We start from the raw sequence: 27,573 nt of genomic DNA, 5'->3' as shown, positions 1-27,573 counted from the left end.
CCTGCGCGTATAGTGCGCGTCATAGGAATTTAAGGATGCTTCGAGGCAGAGTTTTTGCCTCGAGGAATTTTTATAATCGAGTTAATCGAGTAACTCGATGAATCGTTTCAGCCCTAGTTGAATGTCATAAAAATACTTTTTTGACTTGAATTTGACAATGAAATGTATGTTTTAATGTGATACGTTTAATATGATATGACTCTATTTACCACGATAGTCTGAAAAGCACGTCAAAAAATTCATCTAGGTTAAGCTAATAGGTAGTTAATGTGAGCTTGTTGGAAATGAAAGGTTTGACCCATACAGTTTGTGTTTAATGAAACTAAGGTCATCCAGGTAAGATCAAAAGTAAAAACAGGGTAGGTGTGCACATCCAAAAAAAACTAATACAGGATCTTCATCAATAAGGAGCCAAAAGCAATACAAGGTATTGTCCGCACACTGTTTAAAAGCTCCAAGTAACTTTAATGGCAAGTACAAGTACAATGTTTCAATCTCACTGAGCTTCCTCAGGCATTTCTTAAAATCACAAAGCAGGTCAGACAACATAAAGGCAAACAAACAAATAAGCTGCACAGGTGGTTGTGATCTGCATGGTCAACATATTCTCTCTCTCAGAATATGCTGATTATGCAGATCATAATAACTCTTGCAGATAATTTGTTTGTTTGCCTTTGTATCGTCTGACCTGCTTGTAAACAGTGTGCAGACTATGGTGCGGACATTAATTTTTTTTGCATCCAGGTAACATCAGAAATGTATTGTTGTCCATTATTAGGTTTAGGCCTAGTTTATGTCTGTAAAACTGTAAAAAAGATATTGAATTTGACCCCACCCCTCTGGCACCAACATCCTCCACCACACCCCTGGCACCGTCATCCTCCACAACAACCACACCATCCTTCACTGCACCAGTCACCCCAAGTGGACAGACGAAAAGGGTCCGTGTGAAGCCAGTGCTCCCAAAAAAAATGCACCATACGTCAGGTCATGATGAACAAGAGAAATTTAAAAAGACACATTGAAAGAAAGCACATCAGCAAACATAAATACATAACCACTACTTCCCACCTCGACAGTGGATGCATTGATCCAGAAAATTGTATCTTTACTGTCCATGAATCATTTCTTGGACCCGATAATCCTCTTCATGTTCAAAATAAAGTAGGGGGGGGAAAACCAACATGTGTTCTGATAGTCTACTGACTGTCAGTTAAACACGGAGTTGGCATGGAGGAGCGGCTTAAAAGCTTATCAGTGTGTTCACTGAAAATTGATTACATACTGTCTGTTCGGGAAAAGTAAGGAGCACAGATGTAGAGGAATGCTTAGACACAGCATTATCGACCATCAAGGATGATATGGGGGATCTGTCATATCCCCCAGAAGATCATGAAAAGATGAAGCACATTGTCCAGTACATTTTTAAGTTTAAAAAACTGCCTGCAGTTCTCCCAGAACTCCATCCAGTGGACAAAGACCACACAAGGCATCTCATTCCAGAGGCGATGCTGTACCAGCACTGCCCAGGCAATGTGCCTTTGAGTGACCCAGTCCTCATAACAAATAAAGCAAAGATCCTCGCCATCACACATATTGTGCAAGGTAGGTCGATGGAGTTGTGACAGCCCTAATAAAACGTCTGTTTCTTCACAGCTAGCTCCTTCCTTATGCCTAGAGAGGCGGGCCGTCAAATCTTCCTGGCCACACCTGAGGGTGTGGTCTCAACTTATAAAAAGGCCTCAGTAGTCAGCCTGCTCTCTCTTTTCCCCTGACTGAGCAGCTGACAACCATATGGCCAACATGGTGTAGTTTGGTTTGCCTTTGTGCACATTTATTCTGTTTTTACACACACACACACACACCCCGCTACAACATGCTTTATTTCCTCATCAAGTATGTTTAGTTAAATAAACCACCTTTGTACATTGAATTGTTTGTGTAGAATCTCTTTTGTTGCCATCAATGTGGGACCCATTACGATACCAACAGTGAAAAGATGGCCTTCACAACTTCAATGATCTAATAATATTTTATATCCAGTTATGCCTTACCAAAAGGAACATGTTGCAGGTCATTTTAAATCTACCTTAATTGAAGTATAATCATTGAGACCATTTTTATTTGTTTGAAAAACAACAGTTTTTATTTATTTATTTTTAACAGTAGTTTGTTTTCATGATTCTGTTTCTCTCTTAGGTTCATACTGCAGTGAGCAGAGTTGTGGAATATTTGGAGTAAAATACTGGGCTCCAGTTCCCCTCAGCTGACACAGTCAGGGTATCTTCACTTTCAAGCGCTCTGTAAACATATGTATCAGTATTCCTGTGTCACCTGTGGTGATCACCCACCAGTTGTGATCATGGACCTCCATAAGAAGGGTGCCTTTAATTTGTCAGGTAATAATGCTTTCATAGATTAGACTAATTCAGATGTTATTTATAGACCCAATTACTCTCAGAATTAACCTATTGTGTAATGTTTTCCAAATTTTTTTAGCAAGTAATCTAGCACAACTTCCGCAGCATTTCAACGGAGAGGTTGACATGGACTGCTTTTGGGAGGCACTTTCTATGGAAAGGATTGGCCGAGGATTTGTCCCAAGTAATACAAGACAAGCTTAACGAGCAATGAGCAGAATTGTGTCAAAACAAATTAATACATAGAAATAGATATGAGATTTTCATTTAACAATGTTACTTAATATAAACTGATGTACTTCTATTTTTGTGTGTTTTGATATTTCCTAAGGTCACCCAAAAAATCCATTTGCAGTTGCACAATCTTTCCACTTTTTGGCCCCTTGGATTGTCAGGAACACACGCACGTCAAAGAATGCCCTTAACACAGAATTACAAAAGATCCATCAACCAAAGCCGGCTAATGCGAGTGAAATAACAGTGTCAGAGGACCGACTCAGAGAAGAACTGTAAAAGCAGAAGGTAGAAACCCCATTTATTGTAATTTTCTTTGAAGTGTGATTTGCAGGCCATTATTTTCCCTAAACCACACATTTCTTCTTACGGGCAATGTTTCTTATTTGACAGGATCAAGTGATTCGGACACTATGTAGAGAGTGTGGCTTGGATTCCTCTGGATCACGTTCTGACTTTCTCCCCAGACTTTAAAACAAAATAAAGTCAAGGGTGTTGTATGACAAGGTGTTTCAAAAGATTTGGGCTGCCTCAGGTGAGCAACATTTCACAGTTTATCTGTTTAGAATAATGATAACAGGGGAAATAGCTTCTAAAGGTGATAGTATTGGATTATCTGAAATGGATTTCCATAATGGCACTGAGAGGTTGTCCTGTAACAATCCCTTTCATCTGTCTTTTTTTTCATCTCAGGTGGTTGCGCTATGATTATGCGCCAATGCAGCATTGTATACAGCATAAAGTGTAACATTCAAGCAGAAAGCCCACGGGACTTCACTGATCTCCTCCTTTCCTGGAAACACATGCCAAATATAGTCATTTATGACTTTGCACGTGGGCTAGCAACACACATGAACCTTGGAGATCCAGAGAGGATTCCCTTCAAACCCTTCCAAGGACGTTTTAAGGGACCCAATTGAAGAAAATCTAGCCCTAGCCAAAGCTGGGAAGCTGAAGGTGTCACTGCCTTAGCTAAACTTCAAGAAACTGGTCCCAGACTGTGATAGTCATCCAATAACAGGTTCAGCTGAGCATTATGGTCTATATGATCAATTTCATGTTGACAAAACAAAGGATGCCCGAGATGCCCTGAGGAAGCTTGGCCTGGTTCCGCCACTTGCCGTAAAGTAAACAGTCAAGTAGCAGAACAGCTGTTTGCAAAAATGAAAAAAAACAACTACTTCCTAAACATGGCATTACCATCTACCCATATGTTCCTCATGAGGAATATCATCCACCACTACAGTGTTCAATAAAACAAACAACGCCTGGACAAAATTACAAAGTTTTTTGGAACTGGGGTATCAATGAACAGCTACGGCCAAGCAGTTTTGGGTTACTTTTCAAATACAAATTTTTGGTGCAATTATTGCTGCTGGGCAGTACATTATTTTTTACTTGTATTTCATTGTTGATACATGTGTGCATATGTTTAGGGAATCCACAGTCTTCAAGGATGTCTGCCACTGCTGAACCTGTTCCAATGGACACTGATGCACAAGCTGGTGAGTAATTATGGGAGCTAGTGGAGCTTTTGTTCTGTCAAGTTCTTAGCTTATTTTTCTGTATGGCAGGAGTTTCATATCATATCAGGATCAACATTTCATTCGGTGGTTCAACTTTTTTCAACATATATTGACATTAGGGGTGTGATGATACACTCAGCTCACGAGACAAGACGAGATACGATATTGGGTTCACGAGAACGAGACGAGACCAGATTTTAAAGGAGTCATCACCTGATTTTTTACATATCCAGTCCCTCTTGGATCGCTTTGGATCAATTCTTAAAACTTATTAGAAAAAAAAAAAATTTTCAAAATCAAACAGAGCTTGTTCTGACTATAGGCGAGTTCAAGATCAAGCAGCCTAAATCGTGATGCATGCTGGTTAAAATGTGTCCACGATGATCTGGATGGGAGTGGTTTCTGCTCCGCATCTGATGTCACATGACCTTAAGTTATCGCGGGAGCGAGGCTGCTGCAGAGCATTCGCGCAGTTGCTCTCCAGGTACTGCGCGACCCTAGACCCACCTTCATGACGTCAGGACTTTGCCCTAATTGGCTCTCATTTACGCTGACGTATATGACGTGTGTTTCGATGAATTTCCATATCCATAAGGCCTCTGCCTCTTTTCTACTCAAATATCAAATACTTTCAGATCAGTGTGGCCGCACCTATGGGATAGTCAACATGAATAAACCTATAAAATCCTTCATGTAACGCAACAACCCTGAAAGATGTCATCAATAAACTGCTCAGTTCTGTCAGCTTGTGGTGATGATGGAGAAGTGGTTAACTGCTGTGTCCAGTGTTATCTGTATTATAAACTCTTATTAATTAACCCTTTCTGTTCCCGTCACATTAACAATACAAAGAATTATCCTGAGCTATTCTGTGTGATGAGATGGTGCAGCGGGACAAGGCATCTGATTCAGTCATTTGTTCTAGAATAGAATAGAATTACTTTAATGATCCCAGACTGGTAAATTATTTTCTGATTATTGTATTTCATTCATTCAGTGAAATGTATTTCATTCATTGTGAAAAATGTTGCTATGAGAAAATGCATCATCTTATGTGTCTATAGTTATGCTTACTTGTTAAATGTAGTCAGCAAATTCCCCTCAGCTGTGATATAATTATGCACATAAGCACAGTTGTCATCATACTAATGAATAACTGTTGTAATTGTATTGTATTGTTATTGGGCAAGACTTACTATAATGTACCAGATAGACAAAGTTCAAATGTATTTAATGGTGACATTACAAGGAAAACGGAACATGATCATTTACAGTAAGACAACATTTAGGCTATTCATCTACTCTTGATGAGCCAAATTTGAAGTTGTTATTGTGACAAAGCTGTCACATTCTGTTGTCTCTAAATATGAACTGTCTGTATATATATATATATATATATACTAGTGCAGTGCCCGTAAGAAAAGTGTATTCCTATAAAAAAGTGGGAGGTTAAGGAGCTTTTTCATGGATGGCCAAATGAGGCTGTGTTTGAAGGTGGGACGTCAGGGATATTTAGGTTTGTTGTGAAATCCGATATTCCAGGGTATAATTGGCTGTTTTTGACTATTTAGGGTCCGGGCACTTAATTCAAAGGACATGTCAATAAAAATTGAGAATATTTAGGACTCATGTTTGATGAAGTTTGGCAAATATCAGAATTTTATCTCAAAAACTGAATTTTTGAGAACATTTTGAATTCTGCTCTCATGTGAATAATTGCAGTCAATGCAAGCAGCATTTTTAAACATTAGTTATTCACTTATGGAGCAAATTAATCATTTTTAAAAACAAATTACCAACATCTCCATGCTGCAATATGTGTATTTTCAGATTTTTGTCTTGATAACTGAATTTTTTACAGTGGTTTCAAATCTGCCTGCACAACAGTGAATGGCTTAATCAATTTGTCAAGCCATTGGTATAATGCCACTTGCCAATTAGCTCAGAGCGATAGATGACAGTCTTTGGTTCCAGAAGTTGTGAGTTCAAGCCTCAAGTTGTCCAAAGTGAACATTGTTGTCAACTGTCTTGTCTTCCTATTCTCCTGTTTGTTGCTCAGAATTGCCTAATTTTGCCAAAAAATAGCCCGGACCAGACCCATCGCTGCGCAGCAGCTATAATTTTGATTTTGCCATTATATTTCATCTTAAAAGCTATTTACTTGGTGTCATTATTTTCAGCACAACCTCACATGTGTGACTGTACAGTTATTTTTTTTATTTTGACATACTGTATTAACACAATGGACCTAAAATCACAAAAAAAAAACATGAAATCCGAGTCGAAAAAGTTAGATTTTTTTACTGTGAAAACCACAAATATGTTTAACAAACCATTTTTTTTTTTTTTTTTTCAACTTATAATGCAAATATAAATTGTTGTTTATCTAAATTTGTGCATACATTTAAAACATTTACAAAGCTATATGTAACTATTTACACAGGCAATGCTCAGGTCTGCCTGTGCTCCTTCCAGCTGAATAAATAGCTGGACTGCCTGCTCCACATTCAGCTTCTCCTCCTTATTCTGACTCATTAAACAAAAAAACGACTCCACTACTCACTAAACACACTACACCAAACACTACATAACACACTAACTACACACTCCAAACACGCTAAATGTCACAAATCTCTCAACTCTCACACACACCGACCGTCGTTGCATGTCAATCATCCGCCTAGGTCCCTCCCACAACTTCCTCTTCCTCAACAACCAAACTTGCTGCTTGGACACTTTCGTGACAAAAGCCAGTTTTTACCGTTTCTTCCTGCACCAGACACAAAGCAAACGTGACGGCGATGTTCGCGAAAAAGCCTGGCGGACATTATTTACCCTAGGTCCGGTTTTGGACGTGCCGATGCTTCCGGTCCTTCGCCTCGGGAGGTGGGCCATGTCGCTAGCGGCTAGCTACACACGAACATCCACAGATTCCGATTCCACTTTGTTGTCCGCGCGTCTCCGGATCTCCTCAGACCCGAACAGACTCGGTCCGGACTCGTTTAATCTCATTAATCCACAACAGTCAGTTTAGATGCACAGAACAGAACAGAACGGGACCGAACCGCCGGCAAAATCCCGGTCCAGCTCGCGCCGCTGCAGGTATAAATCTGCTTGTTTCTTAAGGTGGGGGGTCGCGGTGGGCTCTGCAGTGATTGGCTCTGGTGCGCGTGTGGACACGGTGTGCAGTGATTGGCTCTGGTGCGCACGTGACTGTAGTGGCTCTGGTGGACAATGCTCGTGGAATTTGTAAATCATTTATGAAATAATTTATTAACGGTATCATTGCAGTCCAAACAAATGCGAAATAACACACCCTTGAACCACGCAGCAGCCATGTTGAAACTCTCAGGTCAGTCTGATCCTGATCCGCAGAGATATTTGAGGAACACACACATACACACACAGACAGACAGACAGAGATTCCTTGTATTTATAGATAGATGAACTTGATTTGCACTCCCAACCGTGCCTCTCTGCTCACATCCGCCATATCATCTTTACTCTTCCTAAACCTTGTTGGACACCCCCTGGCTAAATTCAATCCAGTCCCGAACGTGAGGTCGTGGGTGGCCAAAGGTCACAGAACTGCCAGAGACAAACTCAGTAAAACTCAAAACAGAAAGGAGGAGAATCCGGAATGGTCGTGATGTCGGGTGTTTTGGACAAATAAATCTGGTAAGCATACTGTCTATTAATAGGCCGCCGTGCTGTGATTTTTTATGTTTTACAAGTTAGACCTGTTAAAAAATAATTGCTGAGTCCCACCTGTGGTGATGTGGGCATTTGCCTGTGCTGTGCAGAGTATAGCCAAATCATTGTAAATTATTGTCATTACATTTATACCATGGATATTATTAAAAATTGAGGCTTGTAAGTCCCACAGCATGGTGGGCATCTGTATGTTGTTTTCAGCACCGTTTTCTGTATACGTTCCGGGACCTGTGCCCGTCTCGTCATCCCTGCGCTGTCATATATACTGGTAGATGTCTTGAAGAAGGTGTATTTGGACTGCTCAAGCAAAGCTTTACTAGTATATAGCTCTATACCACCAGATAAATCAGTCTGCAAGGTATAAACTGCAAGTAAGGAGACAGTCCTTGTGTCTTTCTATTTTCTTTTTTAAGATAAATCTTTATTTAACCCTGGAATAACAAATGTCAAGTCTTTACTAATATTGTATAACCAAGGTCATATGAATCTTTTAGAGTTAAAGAGTCAAGATTATCTTGTCAGTGAGAACATGCAGTAGTCAGGGGCTGAAGAAGATCAGAAAAACATATATATACGTATATATATACATATATATATATATATATATATATATATATATATATATATATACACATATATATATATATATATGTTTTTCTGATCTTCTTCATATGTATATGTATATATATATGTATATTAAATAAGCCTTGTAGATTTTATTTTGACAATTGAGAAAAGAGATGCAGTTTAATGTTCCCTTTGAGAACACTTGTAAGTTTTTTTTGGCCGCAATAAAGCTTTGAAAATCAAAAAAAAAAAAAAAAATGCTAATGCAGGGAGGTTTACAAATTAAAAGCACTGAGACAAATGCGCGTTTGACAATTCATTTATCAATGTAACAACCTCCAAATATGTATTTGATGAAAATTGCAAATAACTGACAGTTGGTACATTTGTGAATTTTTATTGCACATATTTAAAACAAGAAATATTTGTGTGCGCATCACAAATATGTTTACAAATCTTATTTTTTTATGTGAATTTTTTTTTACTTATATGGATTGAAGCATATTTGTGTGTGCATTGAAAATGCATTTGTGTATCGAGTCATATATATATAAATGTACACTACTCACAATAAGTTAGGGATATTGTAATTTACATGAGTGCTTTTCCTATTTGGTCTGAATTTTAATGAAGAAAAGTAAAAGTTCCCTTTGATATTACTAATAATGAATGAGAAGAAACACCATTTTCAGTAGTTTAATATTTATTACCCCAAACATTTAGACAATAACAAGGATAGCCCCAAATAACAAAAATTGACAATGTCAGTAGCGGGTGTTTCCACCATTTGCCGCAATGACAGCTTGACAGCGACGTCTCATGCTCCTCACTAGCCTCATGATGTTGTTCTCACCTCGCCTTCTCCAGCAACGCTGACGACCATCGTTTCTGTGCAAGGTGACCCGACACTCATCAGTGAACAGGATGGTAGACCACTGCTGCATTGTCCAGGTCACATGGTCTTGTGCCCACTGCAAACGTTCACGGCAGTGTCTTGGTGTCAGTGGAGTCACCTGCAACGGTCGTCTGGCATTCAAGCCAAAGCGGTGGAGTCGGTTTTGAATGGTTTGTCTGGGTACTACCCTCACATCTCGTAACTGGGCCTGCAGCTGTGTGGCAGTTGCATAACGATGTCTGAGTGCATAGGTCCTTAGGTACTGGTCATCGCGGTCTGTCACTCGTGGGGCTCCACTCCTGGGTCTGTCACGAACTCTGCCAGTAGTTCTGTGTCTTGATGCAAGTCTGCTGATGACACTTTGAGACACACCAAGTTCACGAGCAACATCTGACTGCCTGCCACCGACCCGAAGGTGCGCTATGGCCAGGTGGTGCTGCTCGTCCATTAAGTGACGTCATGTGTTCATGGCTGTTTGAATGATGAACTTGGAATGACTTACTGACAATACCAGCTTTTTATACCCACAGAATGTTGAAATTGATGCCACATTGAAAAGGGTTGTCTTTTAGTTTTTTGGTATTGGCCCCAATATGTAAGGCACACTGTACACAGTGAGACCATTACGTGGAAAACACAAAATGAGGTGTGTCTATCACCCCAATACAATTGCCTCCCTATCCCAAAACTCTCTGAAGTGAAACAAACACCTTATGTATGAAATCCACAGTCTCTCACAATATCCCTAACTTATTGTGAGTAGTGTATATATAGAATTCACCAATTATATTTGTGAGTCCTTTTTCGTGCATTTAATCCTTTCTGCTGTTTGAAAATGAAAACGCAGTTTTCTTTTTAGTCGTGTGACAAAATGAGCCGTCTTGAAGACGAAAATGAAAATGCAATTTGGATGATTTATTACTCATTTTATTTATGAGTCACATAGTGCAGTGATGACCTTGAAATAAAAAAGCATTTCTGCTAATGCATTTTAATTTTCAAATTTGACATTTCAAATTGAATTTGGTAACTATTTGCTGGGGCATCTTTTGAACATTAAATCTTAAATGTAATTTTCTTTATTATTTTAATTAAGTTACAAAATGAGCAGTCTTGAAGAAGAAAATGAAAATGCAATGTGTATGATTTATTACTCATTTTATTTATGAGTCAAAAAATGCAGCTATATTCTGAAAATGAAAAAGTATTTCTATTAATCCATTTTAATTAGAATTATGGAACAGATTCGCTTCCATAATTAACATGCAGTCAGCCGCAAAATTGTTATAATAAGACTGTCATAAGACTGGTTTAGACTGCTGGCCTAGGTTGGCCTTGACTGGCTGGCTGTTTTTATAGAAAAACACTATACAAGTTGATGCTAGCTGCAGTATATAGCACTTTGCACTTGGCACTAATTACTGTCCACATAGCAAAATTAGATTAGATTCAGTTTGGGGCTTTACTGTCAAGTTCAAGTACAGCTAAATACAGTTTTACATCTCACCAGAGTGCAAACTAGTAAAGTGCTGAGTGAGTCATTGCCTCACATGCAGATAAGGATATCAACATGTGGACTGCAGAGAGAGGTGCAAAAGATGAGCGTATGTTATATACTGATGAACAGAGATAAGTGTGAGTTGCATACTGATTTAATATTGTATCAGAAAAGTTGAGCATAATAATAATAAATTATGTAGAGTTATGTTTACACAGAGAGGTATGCACATAAAGCTGTGAGCATATGGGACTATGCAAATGTATATAAAATGAATGTCAAACTTAAAATGCTTAGCAACTTAATAATAATATAATTTGCATGTTCATAATACATGTGTATGTTATATCTTTTTAGATTCACTATAAAAATATTTAGGACCACCTGCAGTTGAATCATCAAACCAAGAACAGCCATTCACCTCAGCTGCTCCAGTTTTCTCAGGTGAGTTAAATGTGTCAGTGAATGTTTGTGATGATAACAATGTATTGACTTACGTGAAAATGAGAATATGTTGTGCCATGTCTCATCCAGGTCAATGTATTTGCACTTGTGTTTTCTCTCTATGTTTATGGACCTAGAGCCATCAGAGGAGACACTACAAGAGAATGCTGCTCTTCCTGTCAACCTCACCCTGACACTAACCACTGAGCCTGGATGTTCAAGTGGGTGCAAGCTGCTCATCTTGATTGCACCACCGATTCCACACTTGTGTCTAAGGTGTGTGCCTGATGAATGTAAAGAATTTTAGCAATAACTTAACTGTCCTGTGTGTGTGTGTGTGTGTGTGTGTGTGTGTGTGTGTGTGTATGTGGTAAGTTATCATGAATACAAGATGTGTGTACAAAGTGCGCTTCATGTGCCTTCTAGATGCAGCAAACACTGGCAATTCACTTCCAGCTGATCCTGCTGACTGGCCTCTTCATGTAACAGACCTAATGAGAATAGAGTTGGTTTCGAGAGGGCCGTATCATGTACCACCTGATTTAATTTTTCCTTTTTGTGTATTTATTATTGAACATGTTTATTCATTTTCACATATTGTTATATTGTTTGGATTATCATCGTTTAAATAAATGAGCATTTATTTGGACATGGTCTTTGGTCTTTTCTCGTGGGAATGGGGCATTATCAGTAAAGTAACCTGGTAACCCATTCTTGGTAGCTTTAACTCATCAGCATGAGTAGTTTTTACCCCTCGTTGAGTCATAATCTTGAGCCAGCGTGCTGGGTCAAATCCTCAATCCAATGCACTGGGTATAAATAACCCAGCACTGGCTCAGTCCCTTTTGGACCCAGCGCTGGGCTAGCACTTTCATCCAATTTGGGTTAGTTTTAACCGAACAGTTTTAAGACAGTAGTTGCTATAAGCTGACAGTTGACTGTGGAGGACTGAAAGTGCCAAAACCAAAAAAAAAATAGAGAAATATATAAATCAGTCAATAAATTAATTACCTTAAAAATATTAGAGATATTTCTGATTTCATATTCCTCTGTATTTGTATGTACTGTATTTATTAACAGTTGCATAAGTTCCACTATCTACCTCTGTTATCATTTAATTTTCCATTTCATTTAGTTATCCATTTTCCAATTTCTGTATTCTTGTTTATTTTTCTGCTTTTATTTCTGTGATATTCTCCCTTGGCATTTTTATTTCTGCAAATGTATTTATTTTTGTATTTTCTCAAACATTTTTATTTTTTCCATTTGTGTTCCTTTAAGCAAATGAACTTGTTTCACGGGGTCAACATTTTACCTGGGCCGATTGGTTGATCAACATCAGAGTGACTATTCAGAACTTGCTCCCCAGTCAAAAAGCCTTCTAATAACAATTTGCAACTGTAAATTCTACTTCATTTTAGAAGCAATCCTGTATTATCCTGTTGGATACACTCCTAAAGGATTATTCCTATAATCCTAGAGGACAAAGTCATGCCACTCAATTACTGAGCTTCATATAGATGATCTCAACTTTGCTGTCACTAATCCTTTTCAATTTCAGTTTGTCTTAAGTGGTTTGAAATTAGACATACTTTTCAGTACGTACACATTTAACCTGCCCTGTTAACTGTCTTGTTGCTAAATTTACGGATATATATGTCTTGTACCTTTTGTAAACAAAGTCGAGAAACAATCTCTCACCTCTTTTATGATTATGATTTATGATTGTTCAAACATTTATGATTGTTCAAAAAATTCTAGAGAAACCTATAGTCTCATTTTTTGTTCCACCCACTAATTTTGTCAATGTCTACTCACCTAATCTTAAAAATGATGTTTGTTGAATTAATAATCCAGATATTAGCAATCTTGAGTATGTGATCAATTTCATCATAATGTATGCTAAATTGTTTATTCACAAACAGAAATTCTCCAGAGTGCTTCCCAAATTTTTTTCAGATTTTCTTTTAGAACTAATCTTACTACCTAAATCAGTAAAACAAATAAATAACATAAAACTTAATACGTAAATTCGAAACCTTTTACCCTGAAACCTCTGATTAATGATATCTAGATTAATCTGTGTATACCATCCGTCTGGTGATTATTTAAATAAATCTCCTCTATGTTACCTGCGCTACTGTTTGAGTAACTCTTTGTAAATTGTTCTTTCTTCAATAAAGTTTTTTTTAAAAGTTGTATATTGATCACGTGGTCATCCCAGAGGAAGTTACCTTATATGAGCCAATAAGCGGCAAGTTGATGTACAAGACATTAGCCATTGGCTGATTCAAAAGCTAAGCATTTTGAGCGCTAACGGTCTACAGTTCCAACCGTGTTAGTGTGGAAGTAGACGCTTCGGTAAGGTTTCCAACATTTCTAATTTACTACCACAGAAATTGCTTTATATTCAGTAGAATGGCCACATGATTGTAACAATACTAAACATGCTTATTGGAATTAGCTGATTTTTGTTAAGTTATGTGATGCTATGCTATCCATTAACGTTTGCTAATGACGACATGTTATGTTCTAACATTGCGTTATGCGAGCGAGCCTGTTGTTTTGTCCTCGGTATGGTTAAGGTTACAAGGCAGTACAGCGCATATACAGACCAATACGACTCCAGATGTAGTTAAATTATCAGAACGCATAAGTTGATACTTTTGTTTTGTGAAGTTTTTCAGTCTGTTGGCGTAATTCAACCAGGCATTTCCCTTAAAGTACAACGCTAAGACATTAACGCTAATCTTAAATTGCTATCTTTAACGATTAACGTTAACTCAGCGCAGGCTCTAACGTTAGTCCGATTACCCTTTCTCAAATTTAGCTTTGTCGTTTTTGCTGGTTTTGTTTAGGTGAATTGTCGACTAACACAGATTGACATAATGGCCGAAAGCGAACGCGGTGATGTCTCTGAACGTTACGAATTTGATGCCCCATCCCAAGTAGTCAACTTGAAAGAACTGGAAAATGCTGAAAGCGACGACAAGTGGTTTGGTGAGTCCCCATTATACATTTGCAGTTGACTGACATTTAGTTATGTATAGTGTAAAGTTTAGATAATAACAGCCATATCTTGATTTTGTCTGCCCCCCCATCCATTTTCTGGCAAATGTTGGTAAGCTGGTTTAGCCGAACTACTCAAGAGAATGTTTTGGGTTTTTATTTCTTAATTTTTCCCCTTGTACAGTCACCAGCTTCTCGGTCTGCTGCCTTCTCTGCACATAAGAAAAAACGTTCTCTGAATGTTTCTGTTAGAATAAAATCGGTTAACATACAGGAAGTAGGGTAAATGTCCCTATTAAGCCCACCAAATCTGCTTTTCAGACATTTTTAATATATACCGCCCCAATTAAAGTGAGAACATTTTAGTTAAAATGATAGTCTAATGTCTCATTTGAAGTGTCAATAATTCATTTATACCAATTTTTTATGTTTTTATTGTTTAATTTGGCAAAATATGTCAAAAGTCTGGTGTTCCAAATAAGCCCACTTCATGATTTGTTGATAAATGTATATATTTAAAAATCTTAACAATCCAAACTTATTCTATTATGAAATGTAATGTCTTAGCTCTCAATAGCTATTTTTATTTTGTCTCCTGGGTTTTTAGAGGTCTTAGGGGGGTGGGCAGCTGAAGAAGCAGGGTTAGCATTCCTCAGCCTTTTTTTTTTTTTTTTTTACCAAAAACTGCAATTTCACATAATTTTGACTACTATCATTACTATAGGTAACTAAAAAACAGACTCAATTTGCTTTAGTTGTAATTTACCCTTTATTTGCATAATTCACAGCCCCCTTTTGAACATTTTACTCTTCTGGTTGAATTGCTTCTGTAGAAGCACCGAACAAACTTCTCCATCTTAAAAGTTCCTGGCTGAGGGCCATCAATTGCCACCCGGCAGCAGACATCTAGGTGGCAATCTGTCAGCCTGTTTCGCAGAGGTGTCTTCACCTAAAAATGAGATTAACCTTAAAAATCAGCATCTTAATTTGTGTAATTTCCTTCTTTGAGTAATAATATATTCATATACAATTTCTTACTAGCTTGAGGGCTGAGAAGAGCCTCTCCACATCTGCAGTCTGAACTGGGGCAGTGAGTGCTATATCAGCAGCCAGACTCAGTTGAGGGAACAGCTCCATGGCATCTGGGCTTATCAGCCACTTCATGGCCTCTTCCAGAGTTCTTGACTGAAGAAAGAACAAAAACACACATTCTGTAACATTTCCATGCACTTGACAGTGAACAGTTCATTAGTTGTTTTAAACATCACTGTTTCAGATTGAGAGGTCTAATGTGGAGTTATAGACTTGGGTGGAGGTGTGTGGGCAAATCTATGCTTTCTGTCACGCTCCCTCACTTCATTAGCTCCCTACCTCACTCGACCGCAGCTATGCTAGCTAAAGTAACAGCATGCAGGGTTCGTACGGGTGCTTGAAATCCTTGAAAGTGCTTGAATTTCAATGTTGTGTTTTCAAGGTCTGAAAAGTGCTTGGATTTTAGTTTAAGTGCTTGAAAGTGCTTGACATTATAACTCTGTCTTGGCAACATTGGGATCAGACTGGATGGTTTTCTTATTACAAGGAGAAATAAAATCAGTGTGTGTGTCATCACACACGCAGCCTGGTAGGAATAGAGAAGGATGGCTGAGGAGAAGGTGAATTTGATGCAATTTGGACTGATGACACGTACAATATTAATAAACGTTGATGAATAAGCGAAAAGCTTATAAAAGTTTATGTCAAAAAAGAAAATTACAGGGTGCTCTCAGGTCTCTCTTTGTCCCGGTGCAAGTGTACCTGCAGAACACCAAGTGGCTTCCCTTTTTTTGGATAAAACTTTGTGTTCTCCTTTAATTTCTAAAGTTTTTGCTATCATGAAACATCATTTTAGATGTTTACAGCATAATACAATGTACATAATTGTGATAAAAAGTGAAAAAAAATAATCATGAGTGTATATATATTCCTGTAGATATGTATTTTACCCCAGCGATAAGGTGCTGGAAAAGTGCTTGAATTTGACCTTGAAAAATGTGTACGAACCCTGAGCATGCTATAGAAACTTACTAACGCAGCAACACCTTTTTATATTTTAACATTTCACATTGCATTTACATTTTTTATAACTAACAGTAAAGCGGAATAAAGCTATAGTAGTGCCCCATCGAAAGGACCAAGCAGTAGCTGACGTTAGCAGCCTGTTCCTCTCCTCAGCGTGGGAGCTGCTGCTGTCAGAGACACAGGTAGCAGGGGAAAGTAATGACCATAACCGATGGTTTCGGTATATTTTCGGTTATTTGCCCAGCCTCAAGTGTAAGCTTGGCTAATGTTACTCACCAGGACTTCCTTGGTGGCATTCTGATGACAGACGTTTTCTGGTACTCCCTTAAATGCTTTTCACTCCGTGTTGTTGTGGCACGCGCACTCGCCTCCCTCCGTCCCGCCCACTCACACACCGCCACACACATATACACAGATGCAGACACACGCCGGGTGACCGAAAATTTTTCTGAAAACAGATAGGTGTAAACAGGGTTTTTTTTTTAAACAGAGAAGGTGAAATGTCCGTTTTTGGAAATACCCGGCAACGTGTAAAGATCAATGGGACGCACTGCGGCTCTTATTTATTTTTGTTCACCTGCTCAATTTTTTCTCTTAGGCAGGAGGCAAAAATGCTTGGGCGCCGCGCCTAAGCCGTATAATGGCAGGGAAAACCCTGGTCTCCACTCCTTTCCTCTGGCCTGTAAATTGCATTTGAAATGGGCGTCATCAGCCTTTTGCTGTGTTGTCAACACAGAAAAAGCTAAACTTACAACATGTCTTCTTTGGAATGTAGCCAAAAAACTATTCAGTGACAAAATTAGAATGGAAATTACTCTTGAATACCTCATCTTTCAATATGTGTTGTCATTTTGTCTGCATCTCTATCCTACATTATACTGTTGGCATTTACAATTGGCCAAAATTTCTGGTCCAGCCAGCTGGTTGAGAGTGCAGATGTTTTTATCTAGATTTCTGAAGACCTAATGACTGAAAGAAAGGCAGTGTACTGGTTCAATACTAATATTTCAAGGATAATAAATGAGTAAATTTCAGTCTTTACAATTAAACAAATAACTCTAAATGATTTTTAAAACATAAAAACAGCTTGCATAGAAACCATTTAAACCACTTTTTTTGTGTTCTAGTCATGTCATCTGAAAAGTAGAGGGTCAAAAATTATGCTAATGGTAGGATAGAATGTAGGCCTATCCAGAATGAATTGACCTATGCAACATCACTGATATTTAAATTTGGGTATTTAATTATCTGAATTATGAAGCTGATTAGGTGAGGTCAATGTTGGGCAGGAAAATGGTTCAAAAGTCAAAAGGGAGAAAATCTCCATTGAAACACAGCTAAGTGGGCTTAATGGGAGCAGGTGGGCTTAAAAGGAACATCAGTGAATTTCTGGTTAAAAGTCAGAATATTTTTTTCTACACACATGACATTTAAAAAACAACTACATGACATGAATCTATATATAATGTACTAACATAACATGAAAAGTATCAATTGATCATGCATTTAAGTCATTAGCTATACTCATTTACATCCACCCTAAATGGTGTGTTTTTTTTGCTAGTGTCCCCTTTAAGCCCACTTGGTAAAAATGTTAATTCAAAAATAAATAAAGATAAATATACACATGTATTATCTATTTAACAGTACAATAGGATATTCTGCCTACAAAAATGTAAACTACACATGCTTATCATGCTTTATGTCATTGCAATGAACAATGCTATGCAGTGACTGTATTGATGCAGCATGTGGGCTGTTGGCTAGCATGCTAAAACACATATTTTGACTACAAAAGAAAAAAACATTTCTAATTCTAGTAAAATTCTAACATATGTTTTATTTAAAGCACTAATCTCTTAAATTTCGATAACAAATGAGTATTTACCAAAAGCAGGAGTAGAAATATGGAAAAAAATGTTGGTTTTCAGGGCATCAAAATCACCTAAGTTTTTTTTGTAACTTCTTCTGGGAGCAGCAGGCACATGTCACACATGTGCTTCGATAACTCAAGATCGACAAATCTGATTGGCTTACAATCAAAAGTATAATTTATGTAACAAGCAGCTTCATTGGAAGAACCATGAACCAGCAAAAATGGTGATGTAGTTTGTTTTTTTTAATTGACTCAGAAGTCACAAGTGGGCTTATATGGTACATGGGCTTAATAGGTACACTTACCCTAGATGTCATTGGTGCAGCCCAACCTCCAACTTTCCTGAGATAAATGTAAACTATATGTGTGAACTGGGGCCTTTTTTTGCTTTTTATATTTTGTGAGGAAAAAATGCTGTTTAAATATTTAGGATCAGGATTGGACGGAGAGGAAAAGGTCAAGTTGTACAGTTTTCCTAAAGGCTTCAGTCGGCAAAGAGTTGAATTTTCGACATCACATCAGGTTGCTGCTGTCTTTATAAATGGGTTGAGTAGTCCTCTCCCTCTTAATCCTCATAAATTGAACATCAATAATAACACATGGAGGAAATGGATACAAGACAATAGCGTTATTATTGATCTGTCGGGATATTTAGAACATGTTTTTTTTTTTTAGAACGCTCGCATCCAACTTACTAAATGTTTTGGTGTTGCTAAAGACTTAAGTCAACGTGAGCAACTTTGTGCAGGGATACAAAGAATTTTTTTTTTCCTTTTTTGGCCTTTTCCTTTTTTTTTTTTTTTTTTTTTGGCTTTATTGACAGATTAGTTGATATGACAGGAAACGGGTTTGGGGGGGGGGGGGGGGGGGGGGAGCGACACACAGCAAAGGGTCCCAGCCTGGGACTCTAACCCAGGGCCGCTGCAGCAAGGTCAAAGCCCCTGACATGGGACGCCAGCTCTACCCACTGAGCTAAACGGCGTGCAGATGCAAATGATTAAGTAAATTTGAGATCTTTGTACCGTTTTTACATCTTAACAATACAATATTGTTGTATTTGGCTTTCAACAGTGTGTGAATTCTGTATGGGGCATGTAGGGTAATTTGGAATTTTTTGACTGTACAATAAAGTCCATTACTAATGCTATAAAAAGTTGAACACCCCCAGTAGGTAAAATTATCCATCAAAGAACTGCAGAGGAGTCCACAGCTTTCTAATCTATCTTTTACATACAGAAGAACAGGCCATGGGAGCAGATGGGCACCTTATAACACCTTTGAGACTTGACCAACCCTTTATGAGAGGTGGTAGGCACAGCCTGCCAAGAGCCATCGTAATCCCACAAGTCAAAACGGATGTGGATTCTGGTTAGTAGTCTTTGTGTAATGGCTAATTACTATTTTTCTGTTGAAAGGTGAGAAGCAGCTTGATCCTCATGCGGTCAACAAAGGAAGTTGTCTTTAATTCACAGCAGTTACTATAGTTTCCAGTGGTTACCCAGAGTCTCACTGATCAATAAGTCAGTACTTTTTAAGTATAAGATATGAAAATGTTGAAAGACATTTTGAGACCTTTTGGTGTAGTTTTTCCCCTGCATCCCATTGAGGTTTATTTTGAATAAGAGTCATGTATACATGATAACTCTTCATGGCTGAATTTGTATGTGGTCCTAGTTTGGTATGTAGTCTTCTGTAGTCCACCAAATAATTCTCATTAATTGGTTCTTGTTAACCCATATGGACTGACCAATATTTCAGGTCCTAGCGCATCCACAGCCCCCCCTCCCAACATTGTCACATCCTGGGGTGCTGGAAGTCCTGCTCAGACCAATGCCCGACCAAAGAGGAGCACTGCTAATCAACCCCCTGCCCAACCATGCAGGTACAGTTTTTGTGATGGCAATTCTCTTATTTAACAGTTCCACTCTGTGGCAAAGATGGAGGCTTAGCATTATATTTCTTCATATTATCACATGAAGCTGGTACTTATTCAATGTCTTCCACAATTCTGTCAAGTTGTCCCATTGGAGACAACAAGTCTCCAATGGGACAATCAAGTATGTTGTATTGGAGTCAATTTAATTTTTACACTTTAATTTTCTTTGGTTTGTTTCTAGGGTTTCCAAACGTAAAGAGCTGAACAGCGGTCCAGCTGCACCACCATCAAAGAAACACAAAAAGTAAGTTTGACTGTCCTTTACAGCAAATCCTTTGAACACAGTGTGGACATAAAAGATTCATTATGAACACAGACCATTTCCTCTTTACGCTTTTTATAGAACAATCTTGTATAAAGGACCCTGACAGAATACCACAAAGTACTCAATTCTAACTGTTTTGTTCAAGGAGTCCTGTAGCTCGACCAGCCCCAAAACGCAGCGGTGTCTTATGCAGAAATGGACAACTAAATTCCAGGGCTGCACCCAAGACCCGTGCAGAAGCTTCGACTACTACAAACACAGAGTGAGTCTGCAAATGATGGGCAAGGAGTACTAGAGAACAAACAAGAGGTTGATAAATAGGTTAAAGCTGATTTTAAGGTTTTGATGGGTTTTGTCCAAATAGGCCAAGTAGCTCTGAAGAACAGGAGCTTGAGCGCATCAGGAACCTCCAGAAGGAAGTGGCTCTGCATCGCAAGAAGAATGAGGCCAGCTACAAAGCTGCTCTGGCTGGCAGTAAGTAGACATTATTTTATGTTCACCTGCAACCCTCAGAAAACTGAGAGATGGAGATATGGGTATGTGTGTGTGTGTTTTTTTTTTTTTTTTTTTTTTTTTTTTTTCTGGCTACAAGCTGTATTGTCACATTTGAAAAGATCTGACATTTGGGGTTTGAATTGGCCTCACAACCTTTAAAACAATGTTTACCGTTTTAGATCCACCACCAAAGAAGATGGTCCTAACGGCAACAGTTCCTAAAGAATTCAATTTCAACACAAACACACGCGTTAAGGCGACCACTTCATCCAACACTGCCCACAAGGAAGTGGACTTCATTACTCAGCTACGCAAGCCCTCCTCACCAGTAAGTCCTTTATGAATGCAATCACCTTCAAGCTATGTTGCAGACTGTGGGGCGGAAGTGTTCAATCCGAGATCTTCAGTGGTTCATCTGGCCTGAGTGCAAGCAGATCCTAGAAACTTGGGCAGCTAGGATCCCAAAATCATTGCAGTCAAACAGCCTTTCCTCGCACTGCCTCCCCAGCAAAATCACAATGCACATAACATGCAACCGAAAAACCCTAATTGAATTTAAAGTTAATAATATTGTATAAAGGTGACACAGGGTTCGTACGGGTGCTTGAAATCTGTGAAAGTGCTTGAATTTCAATGTTGTTCAATGTTGTATTTTCAATAAGAAAATTATAAGTACAAACAATGGTTATGACGAGGACCGAATCAAAGAGTGGCGTCATGCAAACTCTGCAAAAAAAGATGTGCAGATGTGTGCAATGGGAGAGTCTGCGCTCTAAAGTCACATGACATGTAAGTGAAGACTTTTTGAGTAACTTAGGCCAACACTGCATGTTAACACTTTGTTTATGCTAACCGCTAACGTTAGCTAAACCATAACAAGCTAAGGAATAATTAACGGACCATTAATCACGTTACGTGACCTCGTTAAGTTAGCGCCTGATTGTCTGTGTGTGCAGTCTATGGCCTGTGTGTGTATCGTCACACATGCAGCCTGGTAGCAATAGAAGGATGGCTGAGGAGAAGGTGGAATTTGATGCAATTTGGACTGATGACACGTTCAATATTAATAAACTTTGATGAATAAGCGAACAGCGCTCTGTGCAGCACAGAGCATCTCTCCTGCTGCTGACTGGCTGTCAGCAGACGAGTCACTCACACTGGTGAACACCAGAGGTGAAAGTGCCAGAGTCAGAAACTGACTGTTCAGTTTGTCTCTGTGACGTCACACCAGGCACTGACGTCAGTCAGAGCTTTAAGTGTGAAAAGGGAATGTTCACTGTCTCCACTTTTCATTCCTTACTTCTAATAAAGTAAATTAGATGGCAAGCCAAGACTTCCTACAGATAGGTGACACATTTTGACAGTGTTGGGCAAGTTACTCCAAACATGTAATGCATTATTTATTACTTGTTACTGTAATTTCAGTAACTTTATTACATTGTGATATTACTGTATTCTAATTGTAAGGCATTACACTACTATTGCATTACTTTTAAGTTACTTTCACCAACATATACAACCACTAACACTGAAAACAACAGTTTTTGAAAGGGCTGGCCATACTGAACATGAATTGCAGCGTTAAAATTGAAACATTTGGGGTGCACTACCTGTTTCATGAGAATATTTACATTGAAAAATCAGTATGTGTCATAACTTTGTGTATGTCAACACCTTGGTCGTTATTAACGTAAGGGAAAGCATTTTCTAAAAGCTTATGTCCTCTAGATGTGATTAAACATGCATGATGCATAAACATGTCCCACCTTCCTCTATATATCAGGGACAGTACATATTCTTAGAATGCATCTACATTGTATTGAAAGTTTTTGAAACACACACACTGATTTCCAGTGTAGCCTAAATCTGTTCATGGGGCAGAAAGTGGTCATTTGAATTGGTCAGTTTGGGCAGACCTTTCAAAAACAGGGGGGAGCCTACATTGTAAGGCCCTTTAGCTAATGTTTATTGTGTTTAACAGAAGTTTTTGTATGTTTTATCTGGATACAAACTAATGTAACACAGACTGACATTATGTCGCTATATTTGTATTACAGTCAGTAGCCCAACAGCACTAACCTGTTGAGGCAATAATAGCTTACCTTGTCATTGCTAGCCTGGACGGGGATCTTGCTCACAATTTTTATAAAAGACGGAGAATCTACTGTTGAAAGTGGCAGCATATCTTTGACAACATACTCTGCCACCAGTCTCCTCGCTTCTTGAGGTTTAAGCATCGCAGTACAGGAGAATGTTTTTTTCTCCGCTCTCATCCTCAGTTTGCTTTCTTTTGGTCACTAGCTTAATGTTAGTGTGACACCGCTCTAGATGTTTCGTTAAATGACTTGTGCTATTTTGCGAGGTAGAGAGATCTTTTGGTTTTGCACACAAAATGCACTTAACTATAATGTTCTTCACATCCTTCCAGTCATCTTCTCCTCGATCAATAGTTCTCTAGCATTATATGCATTATAACACGCTACACGTTACTGAGATTTGTACTGAGTAAATTATTACCTTTTTTTTGTTTTTGTAATGCCTTAAATTACTGTGTTACAGCAAAAAGTAATGCATTACAGTAATTGCATTACTTTTGTAACGCGTTACTCCCAACACTGCATTCTGAAACATAAAGATCTATGTCAAAAAAGGAAATTACAGGGTGCTCTCAGTCTCTCAATGTCTCGGTGCGAGTGTTCCTGAAGAACGACAAGTGGCTTCCATTTTTTTGGATAAAACTTTGTGTTCTCCTCTAACTTCTAAACTTCTTGCTATTATGAAACATGATTTTAGATGTTCGCAGCATAATACAATGTACAAAAATGAGTGTATATATTCCTGTAGATATGTATTTTACCCCAGCAATAAGGTGCTGGGAAAATTTGAAAATGACCCTTAAAAGTGCTTGAAAAGTGCTTGAATTTGACCTTGAAAAATGTGTACGAACCCTGGTGACAGGACAGCTGTTGACACAAGCCCCATTCACATTGCCCTTACAACGGTGCCTGTGCCCAGCAGTTGAATAACAGAAAACAAACTTTTTTCAGGAGAACAACCACAGCAACTGAGAAAGGTCCACCAACTAATGGTTTTTCCATACATACTTTCCATCCAACTGATGAACACTTGTTGCTGCTGTAAAAAACATGCTTCCCCTTAATACTATTGAGAAATGGCTGCCAAAAAAATCTCCACTAAGTTTATAAACGCATTTACTTTTCTATTAATTCTTGACAATAAATGTTCTCCATTTGGTTAAAAAAAGAGGAAATTCATTCAATTCTGCAATAATTAAACACGACTCCCAAAACAGCTGAAGGGAAACATGAAATGCAGACGATATCTTGTAATGTCAACTATGAGCTTGGGGAAAAGTCATTGAAGACATCTTACAACATGCTGACCACTTGAAGAAACGTGTGCCATAACCATTTATAGTTGTCTGTTTTCCTTTTTTTTCTTTTTTTCTTTTTTTAATCAGGCAAAGGCTATGAAAGGTGCCACAGTGCCCAAACCCTTCAACCTGTCAAAGGGTAACAAGAGAAAGGTGGAGGAGCCATCTGTCTATGTGTCCATGGCTCAGCAGATACAGCAGTTTCAGAAACGGACCCCTGACCGCTACCATTTGCGCAGTCGCAGGAGTCAAGAGAGAGGTGTGTATATGTCTTCATTTTTTTTTTACAACATTCAGTGACAAGATTTTAGGTGTAAGTGTATAAGAGTGACATGGGTTTAACTGTTGGTTAGGACCGTCCCCAGTGAAGGGTGACCACCTTAAGCTCACCCACCCTCACACTCCACTCCTGATGACCAACCAGAGAAGCCGGCCAACTGCTGTTAAGAGCACTGCTGAGCTGGAGGCTGAAGAGTTGGAAAAACTTAACAAGTAAGACAATTTAACTTTACCCTTCCTTGCTTGTCACATTCTCAAACTAGCTGTCAAGCCCTTTCTGCAGCAAGCGATCAAATTTACATAGGTGTGAAATGTGAAGACGCACCTTTAAATGCATTTTAAATCATTTTCTGATGAATGATTGCTCATCGACTTGAAAGGGTTTTTTATTTTTTACATAATTTTATAATTATTCCATCTTATTGAGGGGGCAACTGTTCTAATTAATTAAAAGTGTAGTCTTCAGAGCCATGATCGCTCCAACACACTGGACTTGGTCTGACTCTTAGTGTTTAACTGTCAGACCATCATGTTATTCTATGGGCCTTTGGCTAATTTTGTGTTTTAATCACAGGTTTAAATTCAAGGCCCTGGAGCTGAACAGGAAAATATTAGATGGCGTAGAGGGCCTAAAGAAGCCTGCAGTGAAGGAGCCCACAGTACCTGAAGGATTTGAGTTGCAGATTGAAAAAAGGCTCCAGGAGAGACAGGCCACTAAGCCTCAGGAAGGTGAAGAGAAGCTGCACATCTTTAAATCCCAGCCTATACCCAAAAAGATCCTGGAAGGAGTGGTGGTGAGTAACCCTGGGACTAGTTTAGTGTTGAATACAAGGATTTACACAAAGACTCGCCTGTTTTTCTTGTTTTATCAAGAGAATATAATATTTACTGTAGTAAAAAAACACGTCCCATCAACAGGGTTTGCCAGAGAGGAAGGTTCTGCCTGCAACTGTGCCAGAATCTCCAGCTTTTGCTCTCAAGCATAGGGTCCATAGGGAACCCAAGGTTGAGGAAGTAAGGGACATTTTTTGTTGTTGTTGTTGTTGCATGTATTGACTTTATAAGCTGCTCAGTTCTCCTTCCCTTCACTCACCTAACGTGCCAAGCCACCACAGCCATCCTCATGTTAATAACCTTAAACCTGGTGGGGATTTTGCTTTTTGTCAGGTCAAACAGCCCTCACCAGTCAAGGCACCCCCAGTGCCTCACTTTGGCCTCCCCTTCCAGCCCCGTCTACCAGAGAACCACCATGTGGAGGTCTGTCCTTTTTCCTTTGAGGAGAGGGAACGAGAGAGGAGGGTGTTAAAAGAGAAAAGGCTGGCGGACCAGCGAAATGAGGAGGTGAAGTCACTCGTCCTGAATCTGTCCTTGTACCGCGGAATAAGGACAAAATGCTAAATCACTTATCGTTTCCAACTTTCCAGGTACCTCAGTTTAAGGCACAGCCACTTCCAGACTTCGACACCGTAAACCTCCCTGAGAAGAAGAGGCTGGAACCCACCAAGCCGGAGCCCTTCAGACTGCTCATAGATGAACGTGGAGCTGCGAGGACCAGTCGCTGGGAGCAGATGGTGCATTACAATTTTCCACTGAGCACTCATGTTTGAATTCCAAGGTACAGACTGTCACTGAGAATAAATCTAACATCTGTCTCTGCCTTGTAGGTAAAAGAGGAGCAAAAACAACAGGAGGAAGCAGCAGTATTTAAAGCCAGGCCCAACACAGTCACTCTTAAAGAGCCTTTCCAGCCCAAAAAAGAGAGCCGGGCTACTGTGGGTAAGACTAACATGCAGAGCTGTATCACTGACCAAAACACATTCCTGGATCTTTTCTTTGGCTGCTTTATACTTATTTGTACTGATGTCTTACTGCCTTAACCTTGTATAGTTATGTGCAGTGTTGTGTAACTCACTATGTTCCTGTCACTTTCACCGTCCTCTGTCGTGGCACTTCAGAACTCACTCATTCTTCTACAGTTGTGGAGGTCTTTGAGCTGTCTACAGAGCGGCGGGCCCGTGAGCGGCAAGAGTACGAGCGACTGGCCAGTGAGAAGGAAGCTCTCAGGACATTCATGGAGGAGGAGCAGAGACGAGAGGAGGAGCAGAGGAAGAAGGAGGAAATTTCCAGGATGCGGCAAGAACAGGTCTGTTTACTTGAGTGGATTCAAGTTGGTTGTATTTATAAAGCCCAAATTGTAATGCATCTGGGGCTTAACAATCTGTACATCACTGTCTCCAAGAGATCTGTTAGAAGATTGGCCTTACAGCTATGTAGTATGTGACAGGACACGGACAGCTCATTGAATCATGAATAGTGAATTGCATGATTCAACTGCAAGCTCCGGCTATTTCCTCAACACTTGCTTGAATCAGATGTTTACTGATGGTGATTAGGTAATTGTATAATTTTAGAGCAAAAAATTTAACTTTGTTACTTTCCGGGATGTTTGGTGGGTCAGGATCTCAATCACGACAAATTATAACAGCATCCACACCTCCTCTGCAGGTTCACAAGGCTCAGCCCATCAGACACTACAAACCTGTTGCACTGAAGAAGAGTGACGTTCCACTCACAGTTCCCCAGTCCCCAAACTTCTCTGATCGTTTTCGCCTGTGAGCAGCTTGCCTCATTCTTCTCAGTAGAAAAGTGACCAGGTTCTAACTATGTTTTTATTTTGTACTATATTTTTCTTTTTTGGGCGAAAACCCTTTAATTTAGTTGTTATTTCCATTTCAGATTGTTAGTCAGAATACTGACTATGAAATTGTGAATACAGCTGTAATTCAAAAGGACTGAAGCGCAGTTTTTGGTTTTCCACAGTGAGCTTTAGATTTTAACCATTATTGTACATTATTTTTCTGTCTCTCACTATTTTTTTTTCTTTAACTCTCAAATAAAACCTTTAATATTGCCAGATGCTATGGACTTTTTATTTTAAATTGCTGGAAGAACTAACCTGGCAG

General features: G+C 39.0%; 1 protein-coding gene and 2 long non-coding RNA genes across 6 annotated transcripts; 2 read left to right on the top strand and 1 right to left on the bottom strand.

Moving 5' to 3' along the window:
• Window positions 1-94: 94 nt before the first annotated feature.
• Window positions 95-11,664, top strand: LOC115585302 (uncharacterized). The gene is made up of 7 exons (XR_003984684.1): window positions 95-2,399; window positions 2,500-2,604; window positions 2,752-2,942; window positions 3,048-3,189; window positions 3,348-4,159; window positions 11,212-11,298; window positions 11,436-11,664. It is a non-coding gene; the product is annotated as an uncharacterized LOC115585302 (long non-coding RNA).
• A 1,845-nt stretch (window positions 11,665-13,509) lies between these two features.
• tpx2 (TPX2 microtubule nucleation factor) lies at window positions 13,510-27,526 on the top strand. Of its 4 annotated transcripts, none has more exons than XM_030423583.1 (17): window positions 13,510-13,659; window positions 14,157-14,298; window positions 19,481-19,609; window positions 20,000-20,123; window positions 20,359-20,421; window positions 20,588-20,704; window positions 20,807-20,916; window positions 21,117-21,265; window positions 24,419-24,590; window positions 24,685-24,823; window positions 25,185-25,404; window positions 25,529-25,624; window positions 25,778-25,951; window positions 26,035-26,181; window positions 26,275-26,386; window positions 26,566-26,753; window positions 27,116-27,526. In XM_030423583.1, the coding sequence occupies exons 2-17, from the start codon at window positions 14,187-14,189 to the stop codon at window positions 27,224-27,226; spliced, it is 2,163 nt and encodes a 720-aa protein (XP_030279443.1). In that variant the 5' UTR covers window positions 13,510-13,659; window positions 14,157-14,186; the 3' UTR covers window positions 27,227-27,526. The 4 variants fall into 4 exon arrangements, with proteins under 4 accessions (XP_030279443.1, XP_030279444.1, XP_030279441.1 ...); XM_030423584.1 differs by having other exon boundaries at window positions 19,478-19,609; window positions 26,587-26,753; XM_030423581.1 differs by having other exon boundaries at window positions 19,478-19,609.
• On the bottom strand, window positions 15,058-16,760 carry LOC115585301 (uncharacterized). Its single transcript, XR_003984683.1, has 3 exons — window positions 16,642-16,760; window positions 15,346-15,492; window positions 15,058-15,256 (listed from the first exon to the last, which is right to left on the bottom strand). It is a non-coding gene; the product is annotated as an uncharacterized LOC115585301 (long non-coding RNA).
• Window positions 27,527-27,573: the final 47 nt, after the last annotated feature.

The sequence above is a fragment of the Sparus aurata genome, chromosome 7 (assembly GCF_900880675.1).
Source record: "Sparus aurata chromosome 7, fSpaAur1.1, whole genome shotgun sequence".
Classification (NCBI taxonomy): Eukaryota; Metazoa; Chordata; class Actinopteri; order Spariformes; family Sparidae; genus Sparus; species Sparus aurata.
Note: the sequence above shows the minus strand (reverse complement) of the source record. Positions and strands in the feature narration are given on the sequence as shown.